Source organism: Anastrepha obliqua, chromosome 2, assembly GCF_027943255.1.
Source record: "Anastrepha obliqua isolate idAnaObli1 chromosome 2, idAnaObli1_1.0, whole genome shotgun sequence".
NCBI lineage: Eukaryota > Metazoa > Arthropoda > Insecta > Diptera > Tephritidae > Anastrepha > Anastrepha obliqua.
In genome coordinates, this window is record NC_072893.1 from 25,770,001 (window position 1) to 25,797,164 (window position 27,164).

General features: G+C 39.0%; 1 protein-coding gene across 1 annotated transcript in view; it reads left to right on the top strand.

The window, feature by feature from the left end:
• The first annotated feature begins 2,741 nt into the window (after positions 1-2,741).
• LOC129239461 (cuticle protein 21.3) overlaps positions 2,742-27,164 on the top strand; it is a 50,943-nt gene continuing 26,520 nt past the window's right edge. Inside the window, exons 1-2 of the mRNA XM_054874963.1 lie at positions 2,742-2,900; positions 16,072-16,321. Coding sequence (XP_054730938.1) covers positions 2,889-2,900; positions 16,072-16,321 — 262 coding nt within the window. The 5' untranslated portion in view covers positions 2,742-2,888. The remainder of the gene's footprint in view (positions 2,901-16,071; positions 16,322-27,164) is intronic.

Genomic DNA, 27,164 nt, shown 5'->3' on the forward strand with positions numbered 1-27,164 from the left:
ATCACCAGTCGAAAACCTTTCATACAAACGTTTAATGGTGTTCTTAGAGAGCGCACTTTTCACATTATTTAATTTTTTATACGCACGTTGAGTTTTCACAATTGACTTCTTTTGCTGAATGTAAATTTCAACAATTTGGGAGCGCTTGCGTGGCGTGTATTGTTCCATAACAAAAATCTGCTTAGACTGACGCTACCAACGCGGTATGTCATTAAGCGATTTGACGTCTCTGTCAAAAGATATAGGGTTGCCAGATGAGTCCGTCGAATATGACAACCCTGTAAATCTAAGGTGCTGAGAGCCATAGCGGCTGGAATGCTTAGTATAGCGTTCTGGTTTAAGAGTTCGCTTCTATTGCACTCCCTTCTCCAATTACCATCTAATTTCTTATAACTACAACAAATCATTACACTCTACCTAAACTTAATAATAGATGACTTGGCGGCCGCCGTAGCCGATTGTGTTGGTTCGTGATTATCACTCAGAAGTGCACAAGTTCGAGACCCCGGGCAGGAAACATTGAATCATTGCGTCTAATAGCGGGCGATCCTCGGCATACTATGCAAACCTCGGAGTGCATTTCTGTTATGAGAAAACTGCTCATAAAAAACAATCCGTCATACGGAGATGGTGTAAAACTGTAGGTTTCTGGTGCTACAAATGAAGGAGGAGTTTAAGCGCCAATGATGTCTACAAAATAATTCACATTCCCACGACAGTCGGTTCTAAGTAACCGGCCAAGGATTGTTACTGCAGCAGCATTCCTACTACATGCATGGGGAATCTTTATGCCGCTACAACAACAACAACAAAATAATTTATACCAAAAAGGCCTTACTTTTTAATATTTTCTTTTTTTTTGTCGGGACAACTCAGACATTTAATTAAGTCCATTGTACTACACTTGGATTCCCTTTTAATTTTTTTTAAATCTACCCGATCTCTGAAGAAATCTGAGTAGATCTTGTGGTGCCAAGGAGCCAAGGTGGTTGTCTCTGAACACATCAGTGCCAAAGACCGCAAGCCTGATTCGAGCGAAGGCCAGACAGAGGCACATGAAATGGTCCGCCGTCTCACCCTCCTCATCACAATCTGGACAGAGTACACTATCTGAGATACCCACCTTTTCCATGTGCTTTGCCCATAGAAAGTGGCCCGTCATCAGTCCAACCAGTTGTCTGCACTCCCCTCTGCTTAGTGACAGGAGGCGGACATGACAGGTAACATCAGTTTCGTCCATCTGCAGCCTCTCTCAGCCTGCCAAGCTCGCTTGTGGGTGGTAGTTATCCATTTGCTAACCGTTGCTTTGATGGCCGCAGAAGGGAGTGGCAAAACGGGTTCTGGGCCAAAGAAGTTGGCCTCAGAGCCCATCTTAGCTAAGGAGTCAGAGGTCTCGTTACCCACGCTACCCACGTGTTCCGGGAGCCATGTTAGCATCAGGCTATTATGTCTGCCGACATTGTTCAGCCTGGATTTACAAGACTCGACTACCCCTGATGTGGTTGGGGAGCTGTCTAAGGTCAAGAGGGCAACTTTGTTGTCGCTGCAGACACATACAGATCTGCCTCTCCTTCTGTCTTCCACAACAAAGTTCATCGCTTCTTGAACTGCATACACCTCCGCTGGAAACACATGCACGCATTCCAAGAGCAAAGTGCAGTTTTGTCCAGCTGGATTCCACGTAGACCCCAGAGCCGGAGCCATGCTCGGTCTTGGAGCCATCCGTGAAAATGCGAAAACGGTGTTTGCCGGTCTCATTTGACCGCAACTGAACCTCTGGCAGCCCTACACTGTATCTCTTTTCAAGTACGGCTCTTCATGGCATTGAGTCAAGGGGCATGGAGAGAATCGTTGGATTGAAGTCCATGCCTTCTCTGTTTTTCCTTTTTAATACAGATCTTAGGCTATGAGAGGCTTCTGAAAATGTATTCAAGAACAACTTTTACTCCGAGTTAATGCGCACTGAATCGTCAAAGTGCCGCCGCACGAATTCACACTTTAACCGCAAGCACTTCAGTTCAGTTGATGTTCTCAAGATCTCAAATCACCCAACCCTAAAATATTTCTTGTTTTTGCCGCTGGTCACACGTTACAGCTTTTCAGTTATCTAACAAATTACAAATACAAAACGAAAAAAGACGTAAATGCATACAAATCAAAATAAAATAAATAACACACAATTTAAAGTCCAATCACAGACATTTAACTTAAGCTTAAGCCTAAGCCGCCACCCCAACTTGCAACTTGGAACTTGCAGTTTGTTAAGTGTCCAGTGAAAAATCGTGCAGCGGCGGTGGCAGCAGCAGCAGTTAAGTTGATTTTGCATTGTTGCAGCTGATACAATTGCTTTTGTTGTTGCTGCTAGTGTTGCTGGATTTTTTGCTCTCATTAATAATGCCACATTGCCGATTTGGTGCAGCCGCACAGCCGCAGACATACATACACATGTAAGCATGCATGTAATCCGACGCAGCTCACGCGTTGCTATGAATTTTGCACCGGAAAACTACATAAAAGAAAAACAAACTGAAAACAATAAAACTCGTTTCTGCAGCCGAGTTACAGTTTTCAATTTTTCAGCTTTGCTGGGCTGCTGCACCAATGTTGTAGTTACTATATATTGTTGTTGTTGTTCACAAAGCGGCTGCCGCTGCCACAACTTTATGGCCCAAGCATATAAATAAACGCAAAGAATACGAAATTGAAACAGTTTTTAGTGCGTTTTTGAAAACGTTTGATCAACAACGAATTGCCTGCCTGTCGAAGTGCAAAAGTAAAATAGCAAAGCCGCTAGTCGCCAATCGCAAGTCGCAAGCTGAAAAGTGATCTGTTTATTAACAAAAGTCTCGTTAAGTAGTACAAAGTAGTTCAAGTGAAATTGTGAAAAAATGGCTTTAAAGGTACGCAGTTGGGTTGAGATGTTGTTGTTGTTATTTTGTGTTTCTACGATATGAGGATATTTCCGAAGGACTTAAATGCCTTTGTTTTTTTTTTTTGATATGAAAAATACTATAAAGGCATGGAAAACTTAGTGAATATAAAAATCCAAGAGCTCTACACCTTTTTCTATATGCGAATTATGGTAACGCGACACTTTTATGCCGGCAACCAGACAGCGGCCATAGAGTCACAACTAGCGACTCTTAGCCACTAATTAACCAGTGGCTGCTGTCTGAAGTCAGGCGTAAATATTTTTTAAAAGAATTGTGAAATTTGTGCAAAGATTTCTAAGCATAGAATTTTCCAAATTGAAGCCAATAACCAACGCAACATAGAGAGACTTTAAAAAAATTGTAATAAAGGGTGGTTAAGTTTCAAGGGCCGGTATTGATTTGGAATAAAGTACAATTTTTTTAAGAAATTATTGTCACTTGTCTTTATTATGTTAATATTGGTATGGTTCAATTACGTATCAAATGAAATATCGGCCAAATAGCTGCCGCGACCTCGGCGGCACACCTCCAAAGACCGCCAAATGCAAATAGTTCCTTATCTAAGGGGTGGTTAAGTTTTAAGGGCCAGTGTTGATTTTGAATAAAATATAATTCTTTTTTAAAATTATTATCATTTCTCTTTATTATAATAATATTGGTATGGCTCAATTACGTACAGAATAAAATATTGGCCAAATAGCCGCCGTGGCGTAGGCGGCACACCTCCATCCGATGGTCCAAATTTTCGATGACGCTGAGGCATAATTGAGGTTCTATGCCGTTAATGTGCCGAATTATCTCATCCTTTAGCTCTTGAATTGTTGCTGGCTTATCGACGTACACCTTTTCCTTCAAATAACCCCAAAGAAAGAAGTCCAACGGTGTCGCTATACGTTTAGGTTTGGTTCACATTCAACACACCCTTTATGACTGCTCATTTTGACGAAAGCACGAAAGTACCTCTTTGGACTGGTGCCCCAGTTAGCTTCTTTCAAACTTTGATGACAATTCAGCCCACTTTAAAATGTTGTAAAATATTTCTTTGACAAATACCCGTGTACTTTTTTCCTTAGTCTTGAAATGTTGGACGATAGAAAACCTTAAAAAGTTGGACGATGGTTTACTAAAAAATTTGTGAAATTTATTAAGGACCGAAAAAGGGTTTATAGGCACTGGAGCATAGCTGCAGTATTGAGCGCTGAAAAGTCTATAGAAACTTAGGCAGCAATAAGAAATGAAAGAACAACAAACGTTTGTCAAACGATTTAGGTTTGATTTACCTTTGAAAGGACTTCTCTTTGAAATAAATTTAAAGGTAAGATTTCCTCTTAAGATTTTATGGAACTACTCAAATTCATTAAGAGTCTGGGCTGAGGAAAGAAGAATTTGCATTTTTTGATGCAAAGGAGATATGAATTACAAATGAATCTGAATTACATACGCATGATAGGACATCTATACCGCACGCTAGACGACAGGACATCAATACGAGGGTCGCTGGAAAAGTGCGTGTAAAAATAAAAACTACTTAATTGTTTGGGCTAAACCCTCTTTTAATATTCAACATAGTCTCCTTTTAGGGTTTTATACTTCATCCAACGCATTATAGTTTATTGATCCTTTCCTAATAATTGAATTTGTACAAGTCTGTAAAATAGCCATTCGATTCTGCAATCACCTCCTCGTTTGAATAAAATCTTTTTCCTGCCAGTCATTTCTTCAAATTGGGCAAAAATAGTAGTCGGAGGGATACGTGAGAGCCAACATCCTATTCTCCAGGGATGTGGATATGTAATTGGAAGAGGTATAGTGATATGAAACGAGTTAGAACCCTATCCCCAAAAATTTTACGACCACAACTGCTGAGGTGTGAGCTGGTGCGCTGTCGTGATGGAAAAGGAAAATCACTCGGCTTCCCCGATTCAAACGAACGCCAAGCACAAAGAAATAGGCCGATCTGGCTGAAACTTAGTGTGTGTTCTACCAAGAGATGCTGCTAACTAAGCATAACTTTGATATGCACCAGTAGTGCTATCTCACTGCCTTTGCACGGACTTTTTAAACGGCTCTCGTATTTTAATCAGTTTTGACTATTTTTCTTAATTTTTTTTTAATTTTTTTTAATTATTTTATTATTTTTAATTTTTAAATTTTTTTAAAAAACAAATATTTTTTTTACAAAAGTATAGCTCCTTGCATAAAAAAGTCATATAAATTCAGATTTTTTTTTTATGTTTTTAAATTATTTTCGTTTATTTTTGTGGAAAAGTGTAGCTCATTTTTCAACAAAAGCCATATAAATTTGAGAAAAAAATTTGTTGATTTATTTTTGTATAAGAGTTTGGCTCATTTTTAACTAAAGTCATATACATTTGAGAAAAAAAAACATTTTTAATTAAATCAGTTTTATTTATTTTTGTATAAAAGTGTAGCTAATTTTTTAGCACAAGCCATTTAAATTTGAGAAAAAAAATTTTTCATAAAATTATTTTTATTTATTTTTGTATAAAAGTTAAAAAAGCATATAAATTCGGAATTTTTTTTTTATAATTTTTTTTTTTGTATAAAAGTGAAGCACATTTTTAACAAAAGCCATTTAAATTTGAGAAAAAAATTTTTTCATAAAATTATTTTTATTTATTATTGTATAAGAGTTAAAAAAAGCATATAAATTCGGAATTTTTGTTTATTTTTTTAAATTATTTTTTTTTTGTATAAAAGTTAAGCTCATTTTTTAAAAAAAGCCACACAAATTTGAGAAATAAATTTTTTCACAAAATTTTTTTTATTTATTTTTGTATAAGAGTTAAAAAAAGCATATAAATTCGGAATTTTTGTTTATTTTTTTTAATTATTTTTTTTTTGTATAAAAGTTTAGCTTATTTTTCAATAAAAGCCACTTAAATTTGCGAAATTTAATATTTTCACACATTTTTTTTTGTTTATTTTTGTGCAAAAGTATAACTCATTGCCAAATACCCAAGACTCAAGTTTTATACAAAAATTCGCAAAAATTCCAAAAATTCCACAAACTTTTCATACCAATTCCACGGTTTTAGTTAGAATTTGTGGAACGATCAAACGAAAAATCAAAATTGGTTCCAATGTTGCTGTACGGAGTGTAGAAGCAAATAGTGAACCAATTGTACCCTCTTTTGAAATTAGTAAGGGTCTGTATTATAATCCTGCTCATGAATTTACATTTATACAACTACAACTAGAACTACGGAGAAAATCGAATGCTACTGTTGTAGAAGGCCTAGGTTGGCTTCTAAAATTGATCTCTTCTTTTGCGCATACCTCACCATTCTAGAGGGGTTCAACTTTTTAAATTGCTAAGTTTTTCACGATAATGGCCTGAGTAGTTGCTTGCACCGAAATATTTAAGTGAGATGACGGACTGAAATGCTACAAAAATTTGTAAAAAAAAAAACAAATTTCCGTATACGCGCAAATTTTTTGACCTATCAAACCATTTTCCCTACTTAAATTCTTAAAACAAAAAATTAAGAAATACATTTTTGTAAAAACCTTCAAGCCATTTTCAACTAGTTTCCAACTAGTCTCTTTTAGACGAGTTTGCTTTTGCAGCAATAACACTTATACAGCTTGTGCTGAACTAAAATAGTTTTATTGATCATGCTGTAGCCATTTGAAACTGGTTCCTAACTAGTCTCTTTGAGCCTAGTTCGTTTTCACAACAATAACAATATATCACTTCTTAGCGAAAGTAGTTTTATTGCTCTTCCTTAGACTAGTTCGTTTTTTCAGCTATAACGCTTATACCAATAGCTGTGAGCTAAAACAGTTTTACCGATCTTCCTTTAGCATTTTTCAACTGGTTCTCAACTAGTCTCTTTTAGCCTAGTTGGTTTTCACAACACTTATATCACTCACTATCTTAGCTAAAATACTTTTATTGATCTTTCTTAAACCAGTTTCAACTGAATTCCAACTAGTCTCTTTCACACTAGTTCGTTTTTCCCACAATATCACTTATGCCACTAGTTCTCAGCTAAAATAGTTTTATTTATCTTCCTTAGACTAGTTCGCTTTTGCAGCAATAACGCTTATATCACTGTGAGCTGTGAGCTAAAACAGTTTTACCGATCTTTCCTTAGCATTTTTCAACTGGTTCTCAACTATTCTCTTTTAGCCTAGTTGGTTTTCGCAACACTTATATCATTCACTATCTTAGCTAAAATAGTTTTATTGATCTTTCTTAAGTCAGTTTCAACTGGGTACCAACTAGTCTCTTTTACACTAGTTCGTTTTTCCAGCAATAATACTTCTGCTACTAGTTAAACTGCTACTAAGATAGTTTTATTTATCTTCCTTTACCCATTTTCAACTGGTTTCCAACTAGTCTCTTTTATACTAGTTCGTTTTTGCGGCAATAAAGCTTATGTCAATAGTTCTCAGCAAAAATAGTTTTATTGAAGTATATATATATGCACACACATGCAAGCATGAAGTCGTCGAAACGAGCTTATAAGTTTTCACAAAAAATTTAAAATCAAAAGGGCATGAATAGCAGCAGATTGAGAGAAAACATCGTGTGACGGCACATCGCAATAAATCCTTTCGCAGCTACTGAAGTCAGTAAAAGCACGCAACGGTATTTTATTTCTTAATTCTATGTGTTGCTGTTTTTGTTTTCTTGTTTTTACACAAAGTATTTTTTTCTTTTTTTTTTGCAATGTTTATTTTTCTCTCACTCGTTGGTGAAAGTTTATTTTGAATTGTTTACTTTTGACTTCTCTGCTTCTCTTTAGCATCTCCTTTCATGTGAACTATATTTTCAGCTGCTTTGTTTTTCTGTTTCAGTTGATTTTAAAGTCAGTATTACTGCAGTTTCACAGATTTTTTCCACTTGAAGCGAGAGATAAATTGGAATTTTCAGCTTTTATTCGTATCTACTTGTGGAATATTTTTTTTTAAGTCACTCTTTAAAAGCTACTGGAGCGCATTTGAATTCTATTTATTCTAAGAATTGTCTGAGAAAATACTACTGAGAATTTACTTATTTATTCTTTTTCATGAAAAAATTGCTTAATTTATTTTAGCCTCTTTAAATGCAGCGCATTTTATAAAGAGAAATGAGAGGGATCGGTGAGTGAAGATGGCAAAAGTATGGGAGGTCAAAGTGAACTGCATTCACTTATTAAGGAAAGAGGGTTGAAAGAGGGGGTTCTTTTTATTTTCCACAAAATTTTTTTAGATGTTCCAAAATCATTTATTTTACCAGCACCCCTTTAGCTGCTGAATAAACTTCTAATATGCGCTTTTCGGGATGATCCTGCGCTGTTTAGCTTCTCCGTATGTTTGCAGACCAAAAACATTCATAGGGGTTCAAGTCTGGTGATTATGGTTGTTGAGACATGATTACAGAGAGTATTCCCTGTTGATTGTTTGATCTTTCGATTCGATCACGATTCACCACGCCATTACACAGAAGTCAATCCCATAAGCCAAAACTAATAGAAATCTAAGTCAAAAATTTGTAAATTCTATGTGCCAATATTTTGTGCCAATAATATCTCCTAGAAGCACACGCAGTTAAACGACAAGCTGCCCGTTTTTTTCCACCTCAAGTGCTACAAATAGCTTCAAAGGATTGAGCGGGTAAACTCTTTGAGTTTTCAGTGAGAGACGCTTTAAAGGAAACTCGTAGTTCAAACAAATAATTAAAATATTTAAGCATTTGGTGTCGCCACGAATTGAAATGAATATTAAAAAGATATATTAAGTAAAGGATCTTAACGAAAGTCTAGGCTATCGTGAATGTAACATGAGAAAAATTGGCAGGGTAGTAGTATTGGAATTTGTAGTGACAGTCAAGCTCCACTGAGAGTCCTTTCTAACCCACGCTGCTCTTCGAAATTAGTCAGTGACTGTAAGACAAACTGAGCAGCGTTGCAAAAAACAACAAAGTTTGCCTTGTGTAAGTATCCATAGTTAAAATTGTACTTGAAAAATATTAAAGATGCCTCCACAGACTACAAGATAATAAACCGAAAAAAGAAGGGGCATCTTAAATTTTAAGTAGAACAAATTGAGAAGAACTGAGGTAGCGACGTAATCGATCCGGAATTATTAAAATATGGTGGATATGAACTCAGCCTGCCATCCCAGAGGTTGTGGGTTCGAATTCCACGTCCTTGTACTTCTCCAAACTTACCTACTTTCCTACTTTCTAGTTTCTAATAAAAATAAAAAATAAAAAAAAATCTAGGGTCTGTCAGACTAGGGTCTGTTCCATGCATGGGAGCCCCGGTTTAGATCTTTCCCCTCTCGTGTTAAATTCAGGTTTTCATATTTTTTTTTCAGAAAAGCGTAAATATTACTCATAAATTTTTTATTATACATTGATAAAATATAGTTATAATTACAATGGAATCATAGGCACCTTTTCAACACATTTCTAGTAGTATATACATCGATTGTATTCACAAATTATTCACATGACATCGCACAATTTTCAGGATCACTCTCACAATGGTTATTTCCTAATATACTAATAATCGGCTTATGATAGCTAAAGTGGGAGATATATACATTTGCGCTCAAATTGTTGATGAATCGTGCGAAAACTGCGTCTATTGTTGTTCCCTGTCTAGTTGTACTAACACACACACACACTTGTACTAACACACACTTCACACTTACTGAACGGCTGATGCACGGCGTGGGTAGTTTGCTATAGAGCAAACGGGAGAGAAAGAAAGGCATTCGAGAGAGAAGGGGAGAGACGGCGTGTCTCGGTGGCTCCCTCACATCGTTCAGCGCTTGCGATGCGAGAGAGCGACAGAGAGAGCGAATAGGCGAGAGTGGGAAGGCTGCTGCTCCTTGGCCCCGCCCATTTGACGGATTTCGGTAACGCTCCGAACTTACCGTTTCACTCGCCTATTTTCAATCTGCCTTGGGGCTCCCGACGCGCCTAAAGAAGTTTCACTTCAAAAAATTCCATTCCTCAACCCCAAAGCACCTTATCCTTCCAATCCTTAGTCTCCCACAAAAGTCAGCGCATTACTTGCATTGTGGCTGCTAAAACAAGCCAAAAAACAAATAAAAGGACACAGTTACTCATTGCATCAGTGGCGCCAGCAAGAGGAAGCGGGTAATCGCAGTAATAGCGCAGACACACCAAAATTTAGCAAAGTCCTCAACCATCTGTGTGATCCTTCTCCCAGAAAAATGTGAAGTACAGATGGCGCTCTAAGCAGTAAGAAGGCGTTGTTCCTAAGCAACGACAGGTGGGCATTCCCGCTATTTAGGATTGGTAGCGGCAGGCTTATCACCTATCCTGTCAGAAATCAAAAACAGATTAACGAAACCAACGCAAGACTGAGTCTTGTCCACGCCCTATGCTTCCGAGAGAAGTGAACAAGGCCACTTTTTGCGGCCACTTACTTTGTGTAAGGAGTGCCTTGATGCTGCTTACGCATGGCTGTTCTATGATTTAGTACCAGTTATCATTTTCTAAAGCTGGGATCAAAAACTCACTTTCATATCTCGACTTGAAGTATTTTTGTTCATCGACTCCGTACCAAAACCGATCAGTGCGCGATGGCTCGAGAGTATTTATTTATGTATTTACTTAAGATCACATTACTCGTAGTTGCTCTAACTGAACTTCTATTAAATCAGGTGTAGGATCATGCACCTCTCAGATGGCATCACTGGTGGCTAAGATATGAAATGAGTACAGGAACTTTTGCGACAGACCTCCCATTTACCTTAATTGCCACACTTAAAAAGGAATGAAACACAATAATGCAATCAAATATGTACATATGTACGAGTATGCACTTGTAAAGGCACTTACGGCAGCCAGTTATCGTAAAAGCCACCGCAATACATGGGCAATGGGCTTTGGGCCATATACATAAATAAAAATAACTGTCAGTGACAGCTGCTGCCACTGAATTGGTTGAGTAGAAATGTGCATCGACTTAGTTGTGAATATGTATACATATACACTGTAGGTACTTGTACATTTACATATATAAATTTGATATGCAAAGCGTTGACATTTGTATTCGATTGTATTGACACTTCTAACACTTTAAAATAATATCTAAGAAATGTGTATGTTTTGACATATTTACAAATATTTATTTCAATAAAAGTTTTACCGATAAATAAACATTTGAAACTTGAGAGAAAGTGATGAGCACGTGCCATTTCGTAAGCGCCAATTCAGTTGTTTCGGTTCTTCACGGCGTATGAGTAACTATGAGTTTACAGAGACAAAGTTTTTATTTACACTTTCTTTTTAAGTATTTAAATAAAATGAAACAAATAATAAATTCACCTTGTTTTATTCTGTGCTGAGAGCCGCACGGACAGGGCGAAAGAAAAAAAATCAAATCAGCTAAATTTACCGGTACCACCTTTAAGGGGTTAAGGATATTTAGAGGCCCGAAAAAATCATGATTTTCAATACTTTTTTTTTGCTAATCAATTGCTTTATTTAACAAAACTAAAAACATAGCATTAGTACATCACGTTTTGAATTGACTTTAGATAAATTTTCAAAAAAAAAAAAATTCATAATTGTAAATGTGATTTGCTGTTCAGTGCCCGTTTCTCCAGAAGTCCTTTGCGATTATTATCCAAGTCCTTGGAGATTCAGCTAAAAGCAATCGGACAAGAGAAATTAGTTTTCTTAATAGATAGTCTTGTGCCCGATAGATGCTTTTTTCAAAATTAACAATATGGCGGCTTCAGGAAATATTTTGCATATTTTCGAGAAAAAAACCGACAATTAATTGTTAAAAAAAATTGAAATTTTTGAAAAAAAAAAAATTCTTTTATCAGGCCCTACCTTTTTATATTTTTCAAAAGCTGTATAAAATTTATTAAAATCTCCCAAGCGGTTTTTAAGTTACAGTGATCACCAGTTCAAAGTCATAGTTTTGAGAAAAACGCATTTAATGTTTTGCTATCGACCTCCGGAGCGCCCGAGCGCCCTTTGTTAATTGTTGAATAACTCGAAAAGTATTTTTCGGTTTCACTTCAAGCTTTCACACAAAATTTTTAAGATATTATACTTTAAGAAAGTGTAAAAAAAATTCAATTTGTGGAAAATTCTGACTACCTGTAATAACTTAAGGCCCTCGCCTCATTTGAAATGATGTTTTTGGGTACTTCTTTAAAAACGTGTAGAACGGAAAGGAAGCAAGATTTTTTATTATTGTTTTCAGTATTTTATTCACTGATCGATTGTTAAAAAATAAAATTTTTTTTAGTTCCTTTAAAAAGTTGTCAGCCTTCAAAAAATGGTCTTCCAAAATAAAGGCAGGTCATTGGTGACACGTATTCCGGGACTCACAGGGGTCTGAAATGAAAGAGACAAAAAGATGCTTTTTCAATATGAATGTTGTTTTCGTGTGAACTATTGTCTTTAAAAAAATAATATTTGACAAAATGACGGGCGTTCAAGGATGAAAACCCATTTTTTGACCCTTTTTTTAATTTGAAGGTCCGAAAAAAATACTCAATTTTTTCCCCCAAATAATCGTAGTTCACACGATAACGACATTAATTCTACGTCATTTAAATTTTATTTCATCAAAATCGGTTCAGTAGAACTGGCTATATCTGTGTCCATTTTCCACGTGCAGACCATTTTTTGAAGCCTGATCACTTTTTGAACGAACTTCGTATGGCAAAAAAAAAAATATTTTTTGATAATCGATCAATGGAAAATGAAAAATGGGTCTTTTACAATAATCCTGTTCGCAAACGCCAACGGTTAGATAAAGATGAAACACCAGAACCGACCCCAAGAGATGGCCTTCACCGCAAGAAGATTCTCCTGTCTATTTGGTGGGATATGGCCGGTATTGTTTATTATGAACTTCTGGAACCAAACCAGACGATAACTGCTGATTTGCTGATTGTTATTCACATCAGCTATCAAACCTGAATGAGGCACTTAACAAAAATCGGCCGTCTTTAGTGAATAGACGCAAAGATTTGTTTCACCACGACAACGCAAGACCTCATACCGCAAAGCCACCATTAGGCAAGCTGAACGAGCTCGGATGGGAGCTAATGCCGCATCCACCATACTCTCCGGATATTGCACCTTGTGATTATCACCTTTTCCGTGGACTTCAATCCCATATGAGTAACAAGAACTACTCCTCAAAAGAAGCTATAAAAAGGGATATCGAAGCGTATTTTGGCTCCAAGGACAACAAATTTTTTGAGCACGGAATTAAAAAATTTCCTAAACGTTGGGAAGACATTCTGAATATTGAAGGAAAATATATTATTGATTAATAAATACTTTAAACATATTTTTTATTAATTTTAAAACCATCTTTAAAAACGCCCGAACTTATGGACTGATGTGATAGATTGGAAAATAAAATACTGATAACAAGTATTAAAAACCATTTTCGCTTCCCTTTTACACGCTTTCAAAAAAACACCCAAAAAAACAGCATTTCAAATGAGGCGAGGGCCTCAGTAGATTCACCTTGCTATCTGGCTTCTCCGAGCTATAAAAAGTGTCTGTGTGTATGTAATAGTATATAGATGTTAAATAAAGAGTGAAAGGAGAGTATCGGATAAAGTACCCCATACTTCATTTAATAGATTTATTGCAAAGAAATCACCCTTAACAAATAAGTAAATATTAACCAAGGCAATTTGCATTCACCCTCCCTTTTGCCTACCCATTCCATTTCCACCGCTAAGGGTTGCTAGTTAAAATTATGTACATAAAAAAATTTATCTGAAAAATTTTCTTTACAATTTTCTTTAAAAATTTTTATTCAAAAAGTGTCTAAAAAATACACTGTGCCCATATTAGTCGATTAAACTCCAAATAACGCGCTCAGTGTAACCCAATACCCGTCCGTTGCTTGGAGTTTAACAAAATTTGTTGGTCTTATCGCCAGGCAACTTGTAATTTCCAGGAAAAACGTAAAATCGTGCATTTGAGTAACGAAGTGTATGCGCGTAAAATTATATTTCATTGTGTATATGTAGTACTTGAACGCGAATAAAAAGGGTAGACCAACTAGCGTTTAGAATTTAATTCCGTTGTAAGCAAATAATAAATATAAATATTTTTCAAAAATTTTTTTATAATTTATGATGCTTTCCATTTCAATTCAACCGGACTATTCGGGTCATGTTCTTCGATTTCGATGTAACTCAAATATGTTGCTCTCTGGTCAAAATAATGAGACACGTATTTTTTTGTTGGCTCGAAAACATTTTTTTTTCAAGATTTATCGGCAATTTTGTTCTTCAGCTCAAAATCGATGTTTTTCAATATATAAGAATTTTTTTTTTTAAATGCTCATAACTTAGTCAAAAATGAAAGGATTTAATGATTCTGGGTGCAAAATGATCGTCATTACTTACACGAATGACTTCATGTAGAAACAATTGCAAAAAAGTAGCTGAACATTTTTTATATTCCAAAAAACAAAAAGTGCGAAACAGGGTTTTTATTCAAAAATGCATTACTCAAAAATAACTCATTTTAGCTACTGGGCATTCAGCTCAATTGAAGTTTGAGGTGTCCTCTTGATTTGGAAAAAGTTATAAAAAAAAATACACTTTTTGAAATATTGAATTTCGAAAAAATCTCAATTTTTTTTCTTTTTTGCTAAATAAAAAATTTTCAACTACTTTTTTGCAATTGTTTCTACATTAAGTCGCTCCTGTAAGTAATGACGATCATTTTAAACTCAGAATCATTAAAATCGGTTCATATTTGACTAAGTTATGGGCATTTAAAAAAAAAATTTTCTTATATAATTAAAAAAAAATCGATTTTGAGCCGAAAAACAAAATTGCCGATAACACTTTAAACAATTTTTTTTCGGGCGAACAAAAAAATACGTGTCTCATTATTTTGACTAGAGGGCAATATATCTGAGTAACATCGAAATCGAAGAACATGACCCGAATATCCCGGTTGAATTGAAATGGAAAGCATCTTATACATTTCTATAATTCCCTAGCTGTAGCTAGCAGTAGAACAAAGTTGTTAGGAAAATACTCTTTTGACTATCTTACCGAACTATCCGGTGGGGGATAAAATCTATCCTACGCTTCATGAGAGCGTCTAAGTGGGCCTATTATGAATAATTACTGAGGTTCCCGTATTACACAGTCGTACTAGAAGGGACCTGTAAGCTCTAAGTGAGTTGGCTATTCCACTTGTGAACCGCCTGCCACAAAAACCTAATCCAACCTAAGAATTTATTATAATAATTTAATTAATTATAAGAATTTATCTTGAATTTCACGGTCGACATGAGACAATTCTGTTTTTGTACATACTCGTAGTCGCCAAGGTAAAAATAGACCTTACTTAAAATCACGATTTTTCTCTGAACAGACTCTCATCCCTACTTTGTAAACAATTTTGAAGGTTGTCCAACTTTGTTAATGTCTAACACCAACTAATTTTCTGACACAGCACAGATGGTATTTTGGTTGCAAACAAAGAAAAATAAAAAAAAATGTTAGCCTAAATACTAAGCGCTACCTGAATCACCCTGTGCATACATGGAAAATGCTTTCAAACAAAACCCATAAACCACATTGGAATTTGCACAAGGTTTTGTATTACTTTCGGTAACAACTGATTACTACTGCAACTCCGCTACATGCACATACACACACACACCCACATACACAAATGCCCATATGCACACCCGTTGGTATCAGAACGATATCAGTTTACCGATTTTTCGGCAATTTTAATTAAAACTTTAAAAATTACACATGGATGGGATTCCACGGAACTTCGCAGCCGAAATGATGGTCGTATTGTTGAAGTAGCGCAGGAGCAAAAAGTTTGTTCATTTCGACACCGTCAAAAAGTTACACGCCGCGGCAAAGGGTGGCGTTCTGCGCACATTTTTCGAGCTACGCGCCAACCACCTGCCTTCCGGGCGAGCGGTAACTGCCTGCGTAGTGGTAAACCTGTGCTCATGCAGCGATTAATTACACCAAATCTGCATATTACTTGGCTGTTTGCAACCCATTTTCCCCTCTACGCGCCTTGAACTATGCGTTGCTGATAAATTTTTGTTCTTTTTGTTACTTTATTTAATTGCTTTTTGCAATTTGCTCATTTCTCTTCGCTTACTCATTTCAGGTTCTTTTCGTTATTGCCGCAGTGATTGCTTGCGCGCATGCCAGACCCGGCGGCCCCGCAGCCTACTCCATTTCCGCACCCAGCGTGGACCACGCTTCGGTGGGTAGCACACAAGAGCACACCGTCAAGGGCCACTATGGCCAATCGTCGCAATCGGACTACTCCAGTGCCGTACAGACCGCGCATTCGCAATCGCACGTCCAGCGTTCCAGTATTAGCAACGATGCAGGCGTGGCACCAGCCATTGGCGGTAAGTGGAAAAAGCGGAATTTGAGTTGAAAAATTAAAGAAACCAAAAAAAACCAAAAATCAGTGTAAAAATAAAAAAACAGAAAGAGCCGTTATTATTGTTGTATCCATGAACTAACCTAATATTTTATTTTACACCTCTGCACATTTTTCCCTTACACCCCTCTTGCACACATCACTTCACCTTTCTATGCACTTTTATTGTACGCTTCTTCCGCACTCTTGCACTTCTTGCACTTTACTTGCTTCTCACATCACTAAACTTCTGAAAAAAATTGAAAAATTGAAACAATAAGGTCACGTAATTGCCGCCGCTGCACCCGCTGCCCACATTGCTTATGCTGCACCAGCCGCCTACGCCGCGCATGCGTACGCCGCTCCGGCAGCCAGTTACGCCGCGCATGCCTACACCGCGCCGGCTGCTCTCAGCCATAGCTATGCTGCACCCGCCCTTTCGCATGGCATCGCCTACGCTGCGCCAGCGGCCTACCAAGCTCCCGCTTACAGCTACCAAGCGCCGTCTTATAGTTATCAGGCTGCACACGCCCCTGCTCCAGTCCTGCAATACGCCGCTGCTGCCCCTGCTATTGGACATTATGCCGCTCCCGCTGCTCTCTCGCATAGCTATGTCGCTGCTGCGCCGGCTGCCACCCTGAAATACGCTTCGGCACCTGCTTATGGTATGTAGAAGAGCACCCAGCGCTTTATAAAAACAATTACAAAAAAAAAAATCCTAAAAAGTAAACTAACATTTTTCGTAAAGTAGATCTAATATTTGCACGTAGACGATATATCAGTGCATGCGCACGAATATAATAATGAATAATTTAATGTAGTTAATCTGTTTTTGTATTTACGTAAATATTTTTAACTTACAGTGGGTACCACTAGAAGTTGGACAGTTTTATTTTTCGCAACATTTTCAATGTTTACTTTTTTTGTTAATTTTTTATAAATATTCACGAGAGACTTGTTTTTTTTTTCTTGCCTCCTTTATTAACCCTAGAACGGTAACCTTAATTTTTTTGCCCTATTACGGTAACCTGGGGTCATCGACGACCCCAATTTTCGAAGATTCATATCTCCGGTAAAATTTCACGAAATGAGTTCAATCAGGGCTTATTTTTTTCGTTTTTCAATGTAGAATCGCGTTGGCTTATAGCAATTCCGCTTTCAGTCCGAAAAGTTAGTAAAAAATTAAGTAAAAGGGTAGAAAACATGAAAAATTCGTGAAAATGACTTTTTTTATTCAATTTGCAATATCTCCGCTAATTTTTGATGAAATAAAAAAAATCAAACGCCGTTATAAAGTGAAAATATACAGTTTTTAAACAGAACAGTTGGTTTTACTCGATTGTCGAAAAAGTGTATTTATTCCGGGAATTGAAGTCTGGGAATTTGGAAGAAATCGAAACATAGATTTTACTCAAAAAAATGTATAATTTTTTTTTTTTAATACGTTTATTTTGTTTTACAATGCAAGAAAAAGTTGTCTTAACATTCCTTATGCATCTCGCAATACACAAATGTCGCACATAACGTGCCTATGGCTTTCACACATGGGTGCCTTACAACGATGACATCTGACGCTATATTTTTTGTCGACCGATCTCGGGCAAAGGGCACATCTCGCTCTTTTACCCATTTCTGGCGGGGGCTTAGCATATAAAAATCACACTATACTCACCAAAAAAATATCCTTCGTTGTAAGAAAAAAAAAAGTTAAATCACACAAGTCTAACGGCAATGGTAACCTGGGGTCTTAATCGACCCCACGCTCACTTAAGATCTTTCTCACTCCAAGGGAAGCACGCAACTGAGGGTGCCAGCCGGCTCTAGAGGCTTCCCGAGCATTGAATTGAATTATGGTTGAGGCCATTTGTCGAAAACCGGAGGGGGAGGGAAGGGGCGCCAGATTTAAAATCGCCTGGGGTCGTATAAGACCCCAGGTTACCGTTCTAGGGTTAATTACACCTAAAGGCTGATTTTTAAGAGATATATGAAAGTTTTTCAAAAAAACACACGTAAAATTCAGAAAAATGCATGAAATTTATATTTAAATCAATAGAACAGTCCATATAATTTAATGTTTGAAGATTATTTCATGCAAATGTTGACCGCGACTGCGCTTCAAATAGTCCATCCGCTTAGTCCAATTTTGACATACTCTTTCCAATATTTCGGTCGGTATCTCACATATAAATGCTTTAATGTTGTCTTCCAATGCGTTAATTGAAGCAGGCTTGTCTGAATAGACATGAGTTTTCACATAGCCCCACACAAAATAATCTAAAGGCGTTATATCGCACGGTCTGGGTGGCTAATTGACAGGTCCCGAACGTGAAATAAAATGTTCACCGAACTCGCCTCTCAACAAGTCCATTGTTACGCGTGCGGTGTCGCATGTGGCACCGTCTTGCTGAAACCACATGTCCTCCAAGTCAAGCTCTTGCATTTTGGCAAAAAAAAGTTGGATATCATTTCACGGTAGCGCTCAGCATTCACAGTTACGTTACGATTCGCAGCATCTTTGAAGAAGTACGATTCAATGATACCTCCAGCCCATAAACCGCACCAAACTGTGACCTTTTCTGGATGCATTGGTAGCTCTTGCAATTCTCCTGGCTGATCTTCACTCCAAAATCGACAATTCTGCTTATTTACGTACCCATTGATCCAAAAATGAGCTTCGTCGCTGACCAGAATTTTTCGATAAAAAGGTGGACCTTAAACTTTCTTAACAGATCACGCATTTTTATAATAAAATTCAATGATTTGTAAGTGTTGTTCGTGTGTAAGACGATTCATGGTAAAATTCTAGACCAAATTGAAGATGTTTGACAATGAAACAAAACATAAAACGTGCGTCAGCTGTTTAAACCAACTGTTTAAAAAGATAATAGCTAAAAAATCATCCGTTATTACAAGGGGAAGTCGGCTAAAGAGTAGTCGGAAATGTTTTGAATTAAGCTTCGAACTATTTACAATATTATTCAGAGCCCGAAAAAAGAAAACAGGCTTGAATTAAAGCACTCGGGAGGCGGACCACCAAAGCTCTCTAGGCGCGATCATTCAAAAATTTTAAAAAAGATCAGCCAATCCCCTCAAACGAGTCTGAGGCCGTTGGCAATGATTGCGGAAAACCAGTAATGTCCGGGAGCCAGGGGTCGATTTTGGACTGCGTTTTTATACCGTTAAATTCTTGACTATACTTGCGATTTAGCTTTGATGAATAATGAAAGTGAACGCCAGTTGGCGCACCCGCGGTGGGTGTGATTGTGGGAGGGTACGAAACGTGCCGAAAAAAAATTTTTAACAACTCATTTTATACCGGCTGAAATTTTTTTCATGATTTATATTTTATATTTTCATAGGTGTCCAAAATTATGTAAACAAATTTCAATCGGCATAAAGTCGTTTTACTTTTTAATTTATTTTACAAGTTCGCCCTCCCTTCGCGGGGAAATCACCTGCGATGTCTGTTGTCTGGCCAGCTCATCCACCTCACAGTTTTCCGCAATGTCGCTGTGCCCAGGAGAGCCCTGATGAGGCTTATGTCAAAGGATTCGGACGCAGTCCAAAGTGAGGTCAGGCATTCCCTGACCAATTTCGAATGCACCGTCACTGACCCGAGGGCCCTTATTGCCGCTTGGCTGTCGGAGTAAATATTTACTTTCTTGATTGTTAGTACGCTTGTGATTACTCCTTGATTGCGGCTACCTCTGCCTGGAACACACTGCAGTGGTCCGGTAACCTGAATTTTAGTCTGATGGGGATACTCTCGCAGGAAACTCCTCCGCCAACCTTTCCTCCCAACTTTGATCTATCCGTGAACAAGTTCACCAGGTCCTGTCCTCATGCGTAGCCCCCCGTCCACTTTTCCCTTGTTGGAATATGAGTGGAGAAGGTTCCGGTTGGACTAAGCGAGGGTACACACTGCTTTTGTCTGCTTTTTTTTTTTTTTTTTTTGTGGTGAGTGAGCCTTTAAAATGCTTTCGCACTTACAGCGAGCGTCGTCAACTGCATCGAATGGTGTAGCCACTAAAACAATCCCTCCTCCTCTTCTGTGGAGACTCCCTTCCCGGAACTACCTTGCATTACTTCGGGAAGGCCCAGAACGGTGTCCATTAAATGGACCAATATTATTCACCCACGTCTGGGTCCACCCAATTTTTGTAGCCAGCTTCATGCAATAGGTCGTCTTCTAATGTCTCAGTGACGTCATACCAGTGGTATGTGTGGCATGCTCTCAGGTTCCTCTCACATGGGCGTATGGATGTTATACGCTATCGAGGTTTCTTTTGCATCTGAAGCAAAGAAGATGTTGCGGTAATATTATACCGTCTGTTATTTGCCGTCAGTTCGTAGACAGTCCACCTTCTATTGAAGTTCGTAGACAGTCCACCGCCTATCGAGTGATGCTTGAGTGCCCATCAGTCTGATTGCGTTACGTGCAGCGGCAATTCTGCCTGCGATGTCTACGGCTACCACATTTAACTTTGCGTTGAGCGCCAGAGTAGGAGTCTTGCGAAGTGCCCTACTGATTCCAATGAGTGTCGGCCTCTGAACTCTCTCCAGCTTCTTCACCAATTTTGTCCTCTTTAGTGAGTTCCACCAGACTATGACTCCATATAACCAGATTAGTTTTACAATGTTATTATATAGCCAAAAAACAATTCCAGGCGAAAGGCCGAATCTTTTGCCAATTGCGCCCCTGCACCCATACAAATTAATTTTTGCCTTCCTCACTCTTTCCTTGTAAGCTTGCTGTCAAGGATAATACCATATAAAATAATATTTTGCCAGAAATGCCGTAGCTTTGCATCGAACTGCATATAGCGTCTCGATGGATGGAGTCAAATGCACTATTAGTAATTTATTGTTCACCAAAGGACGAACGGTGTTTATGTAGTAAAAACTGAATTTATATATTGTAAGTTTTGCGGTATAGATATTTGAAAGCTATAGTAAAATAGCAGTATTACACGAAGAGAAGAATAGATGGCACGGCAAAGTAAGCACATACTTTTTTTCAATTTTATTAAATCATAATTTTAGGCAGCTATTGTTGTCCAGTAATGTGTCAGACAAATTAAGCCAAGTTTTGCAGATTATAAATTAAATTATTTTACTAAAATTCGAGCACATTGTCGCACACTCAAAATGAACTGAGGCTGATCACTAAAACACAATTTTGCAATGGAGGGAAGTACAAAGTGGAGCGCCTCGGAAGGCCGCTGAACAAAAATGTTGCTAATATTTATTGCATTTACCACCGCAACCAGTGCCTCAGTAATGAAATTCATGTTTCGTATACAAATACAATTTAAAGACCGCCTTGGAGCTGTAAACAAGCATTGCACAGCAGAAGCGTAGAGGTCGCCCCAACAACTTTTTAGTCAAAATGAAATTTTCTACTCGTACACAAAGTGATGGTATTCACACCCTGCTACGCTGGTTTTTGTGGGCTCTTTAAATTTATTGTTGAGCAGATTTTAAAACACCATTCTACACATACCAGCGCATTTAACGCTTCAGCTGACCCAGCACAGCTTTGGGTGCTTCACCTTACGAAATATGCGCTAGGGAAAAATTAAGAATAAAGTATTTGTAAAGTTGTGGCCATAAACGCAAAAGAAAAATCAGAAAAAAAATTTTTAAAAATAAGAAATGAAAATAAAATAAAAATAAAATAAAATAAACGGAAGTAGTGAGCAGAAAGCAGGAAGCTAACAATTTACTACATGGACAAAATAGAACAAAAAAGAAAAAATACAAAAAACACGAAAGCTTAAAAAATGGCTGCAAAAAGAAAACACGCGTTTACAAGCGAAACAGAATCGTCCCCTAAGGACATAAGCAGGAAGCGAAAATAGCAGACAAACTATGTAATATGCATGCATACCTACTAAGCACTTGTGCATGTGTGTGTGTGTGTGTGCGCGCGGCATCGTGCTCGCCTCATGCCATCTTTGGCTGCAGACAGACATGTATTGCGCCTGACACAGTACCCGAACTTTTCCAGTTGACAAGCCAGATGGACAAGCCTGCTGACAGATTAATAAAATAGCTCCCGAACAGCCACGGGCAGGAGACGCATGGCGGAAGCGGCATCAGTCAAAAGCCAACGGGATAGCTGGCAGTAATGGATGGGAACAAAAAGCAATAACAGCAACAGCGAGCAGCTAACGGCAGTAGAAAACCAGAAACACAGTAGGAGCTGCTTAAATGGCAACAAGGGAGCGAAGACTATAAAATTAATAATGACTGATTATTTTTGTTGGTCAAAAGTTGTCGTTGGCAGCCGGATGCTGTGTTGCGCCATCTGCTATGACTTAAGTGATGCTGCCAAGCCGGTGGCGTTATTGTTTTGTGCGCCTCAAACTATGCTACGCATAAATGAACCGAGAAGAAAAACGTTTACTTCTTCGCTGCTGCGTTCACTTCCTCACTGCTGCGTTCACTTTCAACCAAACTGAGGGAGGGCGTGGAAAACAATATTGAATATCTGCTTAGCAGTGTAATGGAGCAGAAAAGGCTGTACACGCTATAGGGCAACGGTGTGTGTGTGTCTGTGTGATAAAGTGTGAACCCACCAGAGGCGAGTGGTTGTACGAGCTGAGCGAAAATTGAGTGTCGATATTTGCGGTAAGTTGTTAAGAGTAAACAGTAAACAACAGTAAATAAGAAGCTGAGTTATGAACTGCTTGATTGACTGGGCAAGTATTCATGCGAGTAAACGCGTTGCTGTAGTGTTTCGAAATTTTTACTATTTCACCGGAAATATGTTTATTAAAAGATTCAACAAAAGTATCCGCATATTTCGGGGCAGTAAAACTGTAAGTGGTTTGGTAAGCGCATGGTGAGAGAAATTTCACTGTTCGACGACCAGTTGAAAACTATGAACAAAGAAGAAAAAAAAATCAAATTTACGAGTGAGCAGCTCTTTACAAAAAGTAAAGCAACTTGAAACTGAAACTGGTATGAAATAGAGAGGGCCTCAACTGCTGAATACGTCGGAACGCGATAATATTTTCCATGAGCGATTTTACCTGCAGTGATCTAAGTATTTTGGATACACTTTCAAAACTTGCTTTATTTGTAGACTTGCGTATAATATATTAGGAAGTAAACTGAATATGAAAAAAAAACAAATTAAAACTTTGTGAGATTTATTTAATGCTGAAAATTATAGGGTTTTTGAAGTAGTATAGAGTTTTTTTTTTTAATTTTCAAGCACACCATTGCCATTTGCAAATCTAATTTACTAATCAAAAAGTCTAAACTGTGACATTAAGTCATTGGATATAACGTAAATGGTGTGCTTCCAGCATTTTCCAATCGAAAAATTCAATACTTGCATTGGCCATATTCTAAAATATATTGCAAATCACTCCAATTTCAAATTTTATCATTTGCAGAAAATGCCTTTTCAAAATAAATTTGTAGCAAAAATTTTTCAAATTCAAAAATTTTCATGTCAAATTTTTGTTTCCTAATTTGAAAGGATGGTTCCATGTGTAGAAGTCCACGCAAGTGGGGAAAGTTACTGATCGCCATTCACTTGGGAGTGGCCAGGACGATTCTTCTACATATGGTTCAAGCAGCTCACAACGTCCGGGATTAGCCCACGTATCCTCTGGTTAGCTCCCGAACACCCGTTCGGGAGTGAGCTAACGTGAGAAGGCGAAGCATCCCAGCATAGCTGGTTGTGCGTTGGGTTTGGGACCCGCCACTTAAAAAGCCCCCCCAATGAAAACAGCAACAAAGCCTCGGATGAGAACTTCCAACACTGATGACGACCCCTGCAAACGAAATAAGGAATACGATTTGAGGGCATGCACCTGGAATGTCCGGTCCCTTAATGGGGAAGGTGCCTCTGCCCGGCTGGTTGATGTCCTCGTGAGAGTAAAGGCTGACATCACTGCCATCCAAGAGATGCGATGGACGGGGCAAGGTAAGAAAACCATAGGACCTTGCGACGTCTACTACAGCTGCCATGTAAAGGAGCGCAAATTCGGTGTCGGATTTGTTGTGGGAGAGAGACTTCGTCGCCAAGTACTGTCGTTCACTCCGGTGGACGAGCGTCTCGCAACAATCCGCATCAAAGCCAGATTTTTCAACATATCGCTAATTTGCGCCCACGCCCCGACGGAAGAGAAGGACGATGCGACCAAAGATTCCTTCTATGAGCGCTTGGAACGCTGCTATGAGCGCTGCCCCCGCCACGACATAAAAATCGTGCTTGGCGACTTCAACGCCAGGGTGGGCAAGGAGGGAATTTTTGGTCCTACAGTCGGAAAATTCAGCCTGCACAACGAAACATCCGGTAACGGACAGAGGCTGATCGACTTCGCCGGGGCCCGAAACATGGTAGTCTGCAGCACCAGATTCCAGCATAAAAAGATACACCAAGCTACCTGGCTGTCTCCTGATCGGAAAACGCGAAACCAGATCGATCATGTTGTGATAGATGGAAGACACGCTTCTAGTGTATTAGATGTACGTACGATCCGAGGACCCAACATCGACTCGGATCATTACCTTGTTGCAGCCAAGCTGCGCACCCGCCTCTGTGCAGCAAAAAACGTACATCTACCTGCGCAAAGAATGTTCGACATCGAAAAGCTGCAATCACAACAGACAGCCAGAAGATTCGCCACTCGACTCTCACTCCTGCTCTCGGAGAGCACTGCCCAACAAACCGGCATGCGCGAGCAATGGAGCAACATTTCTCGTTCCCTACGTACCGCCGCCGAAGAAGAAATCGGATTCCGGCGAGCCCGAAAAAACAATTGGTACGACGAGGAATGTCATGCTGCCGCCGAAAGAAAAGATGCCGCCTATAGAGCCACGCTGCGATCGGGCGCAACGCGAGCCATGTGGGATCGCTACAGAGAGCTGAGAAAGGAAGAGAGACGTATTATCCGACAGAAGAAACGAGAGGCCGAAATACGTGAGTGCGAAGAGCTTGAGATGCTGGCCAATAGGAACAACGCCCGAAAATTTTACCAGAAAGTTCGGCGGCTTACAGAAGGTTTTAAGACCGGGGCGTTTTCCTGTAAGAACAAAGACGGCGATCTGGTGACTGACGTACAGAGCAATCTTAAATTATGGAGGGAACACTTCTCGAACCTGTTAAACAGTGACAGCTGCGCATGTCATAGAGAATGTGAAGATCCCGATACCCCAATCGATGACGACGGAATTGTAGTTCCGTTACCCGACCATGACGAGGTGAGAATAGCAATAGCACGGCTAAAGAACAACAAAGCCGCGGGCGCCGACGGACTGCCGGCTGAGCTATTCAAACATGGCGGCGAGGAGCTGGTAAGGTGCATGCATCAGCTCCTATGCAGAATATGGTCGGATGAAAGCATGCCTGCCGATTGGAATTTAAGTGTGCTCTGCCCAATCCATAAGAAGGGCGATCCTGCAATTTGTGCCAATTACCGCGGGATTAGTCTTCTAAATATCGCCTATAAGGTTCTAGCGAGCGTATTGTGTGAAAGGCTGAAGCCCACCGTCAACCAACTGATTGGACCTTATCAGTGTGGCTTCAGACCTGGAAAGTCTACCATCGACCAAATATTCACAATACGCCAAATCTTGGAAAAGACCCATGAAAGGAGAATCGACACACACCATCTTTTCGTCGACTTCAAAGCTGCATTCGACAGCACGGAAAGGAGTTACCTGTATGCCGCTATGTCTGAATTTGGTATCCCCGCAAAACTAATACGGCTATGTAAGATGACGTTGCTCAACACCAGCAGCGCCGTCAGAATTGGGAAGGACCTCTCCGAGCCGTTTGATACCAAACGAGGTTTCAGACAGGGTGACTCACTGTCGTGTGACTTCTTTAACCTGATGTTGGAGAGCATCGTACGAGCCGCAGAACTTAATCGCTCAGGCACAATATTTTATAAGAGCGTACAATTGTTGGCGTATGCCGATGATATTGATATCATCGGCCTTAACAACCGCGCTGTTAGTTCTGCCTTCTCCAAACTGGATAAAGAGGCAAAGCGAATGGGTTTGGTGGTGAACGAGGACAAAACGAAGTACCTCCTGTCTTCAAACAAACAGTCGGCGCACTCGCGTATCGGCACCCACGTCACTGTAGATAGTTATAATTTCGAGGTTGTAAAAGACTTCGTTTATTTAGGAACCAGCATTAACACCGATAACAATGTCAGCCTGGAAATCCAACGTAGAATCTCTCTTGCCAACAAGTGCTACTTTGGACTAAGTAGGCAACTGAGCAGTAAAGTCCTCTCTCGACGAACAAAACTAACACTCTACAAGACTCTCATCATGCCCGTCCTAACGTATGGCGCAGAAGCTTGGACGATGACAACATCCGATGAAGCGACGCTTGGAGTGTTCGAGAGAAAGATTCTGCGTAAGATTTTTGGACCTTTGCACGTTGGCAATGGCGAATATCGCAGGCGATGGAACGATGAGCTGTATGAGCTTTACGGCGACATAGACATAGCGCAGCGAATAAAGATCCAGCGGCTTCGTTGGCTGGGTCATGTCGTCCGAATGGATACAAACGCTCCGGCTTTGAAAGTATTCGATGCGGTACCAGCTGGTGGTAGCAGAGGAAGAGGAAGGCCTCCTCTGCGTTGGAAAGATCAGGTGGAGAAGGACTTGGCTTCACTTGGTGTGTCCAACTGGCGCCGGTTAGCACGAGAAAGAAACGACTGGCGCGCTTTGTTAAACTCGGCCAAAATCGCGTAAGCGGTTGTCGCGCCAATTAAGAAGAAGAAGAATTTGAAAATACGCTCCTCAAAATTTTTTTTCCTACATACAATTTTTGGGTAACTTATGTATATTTT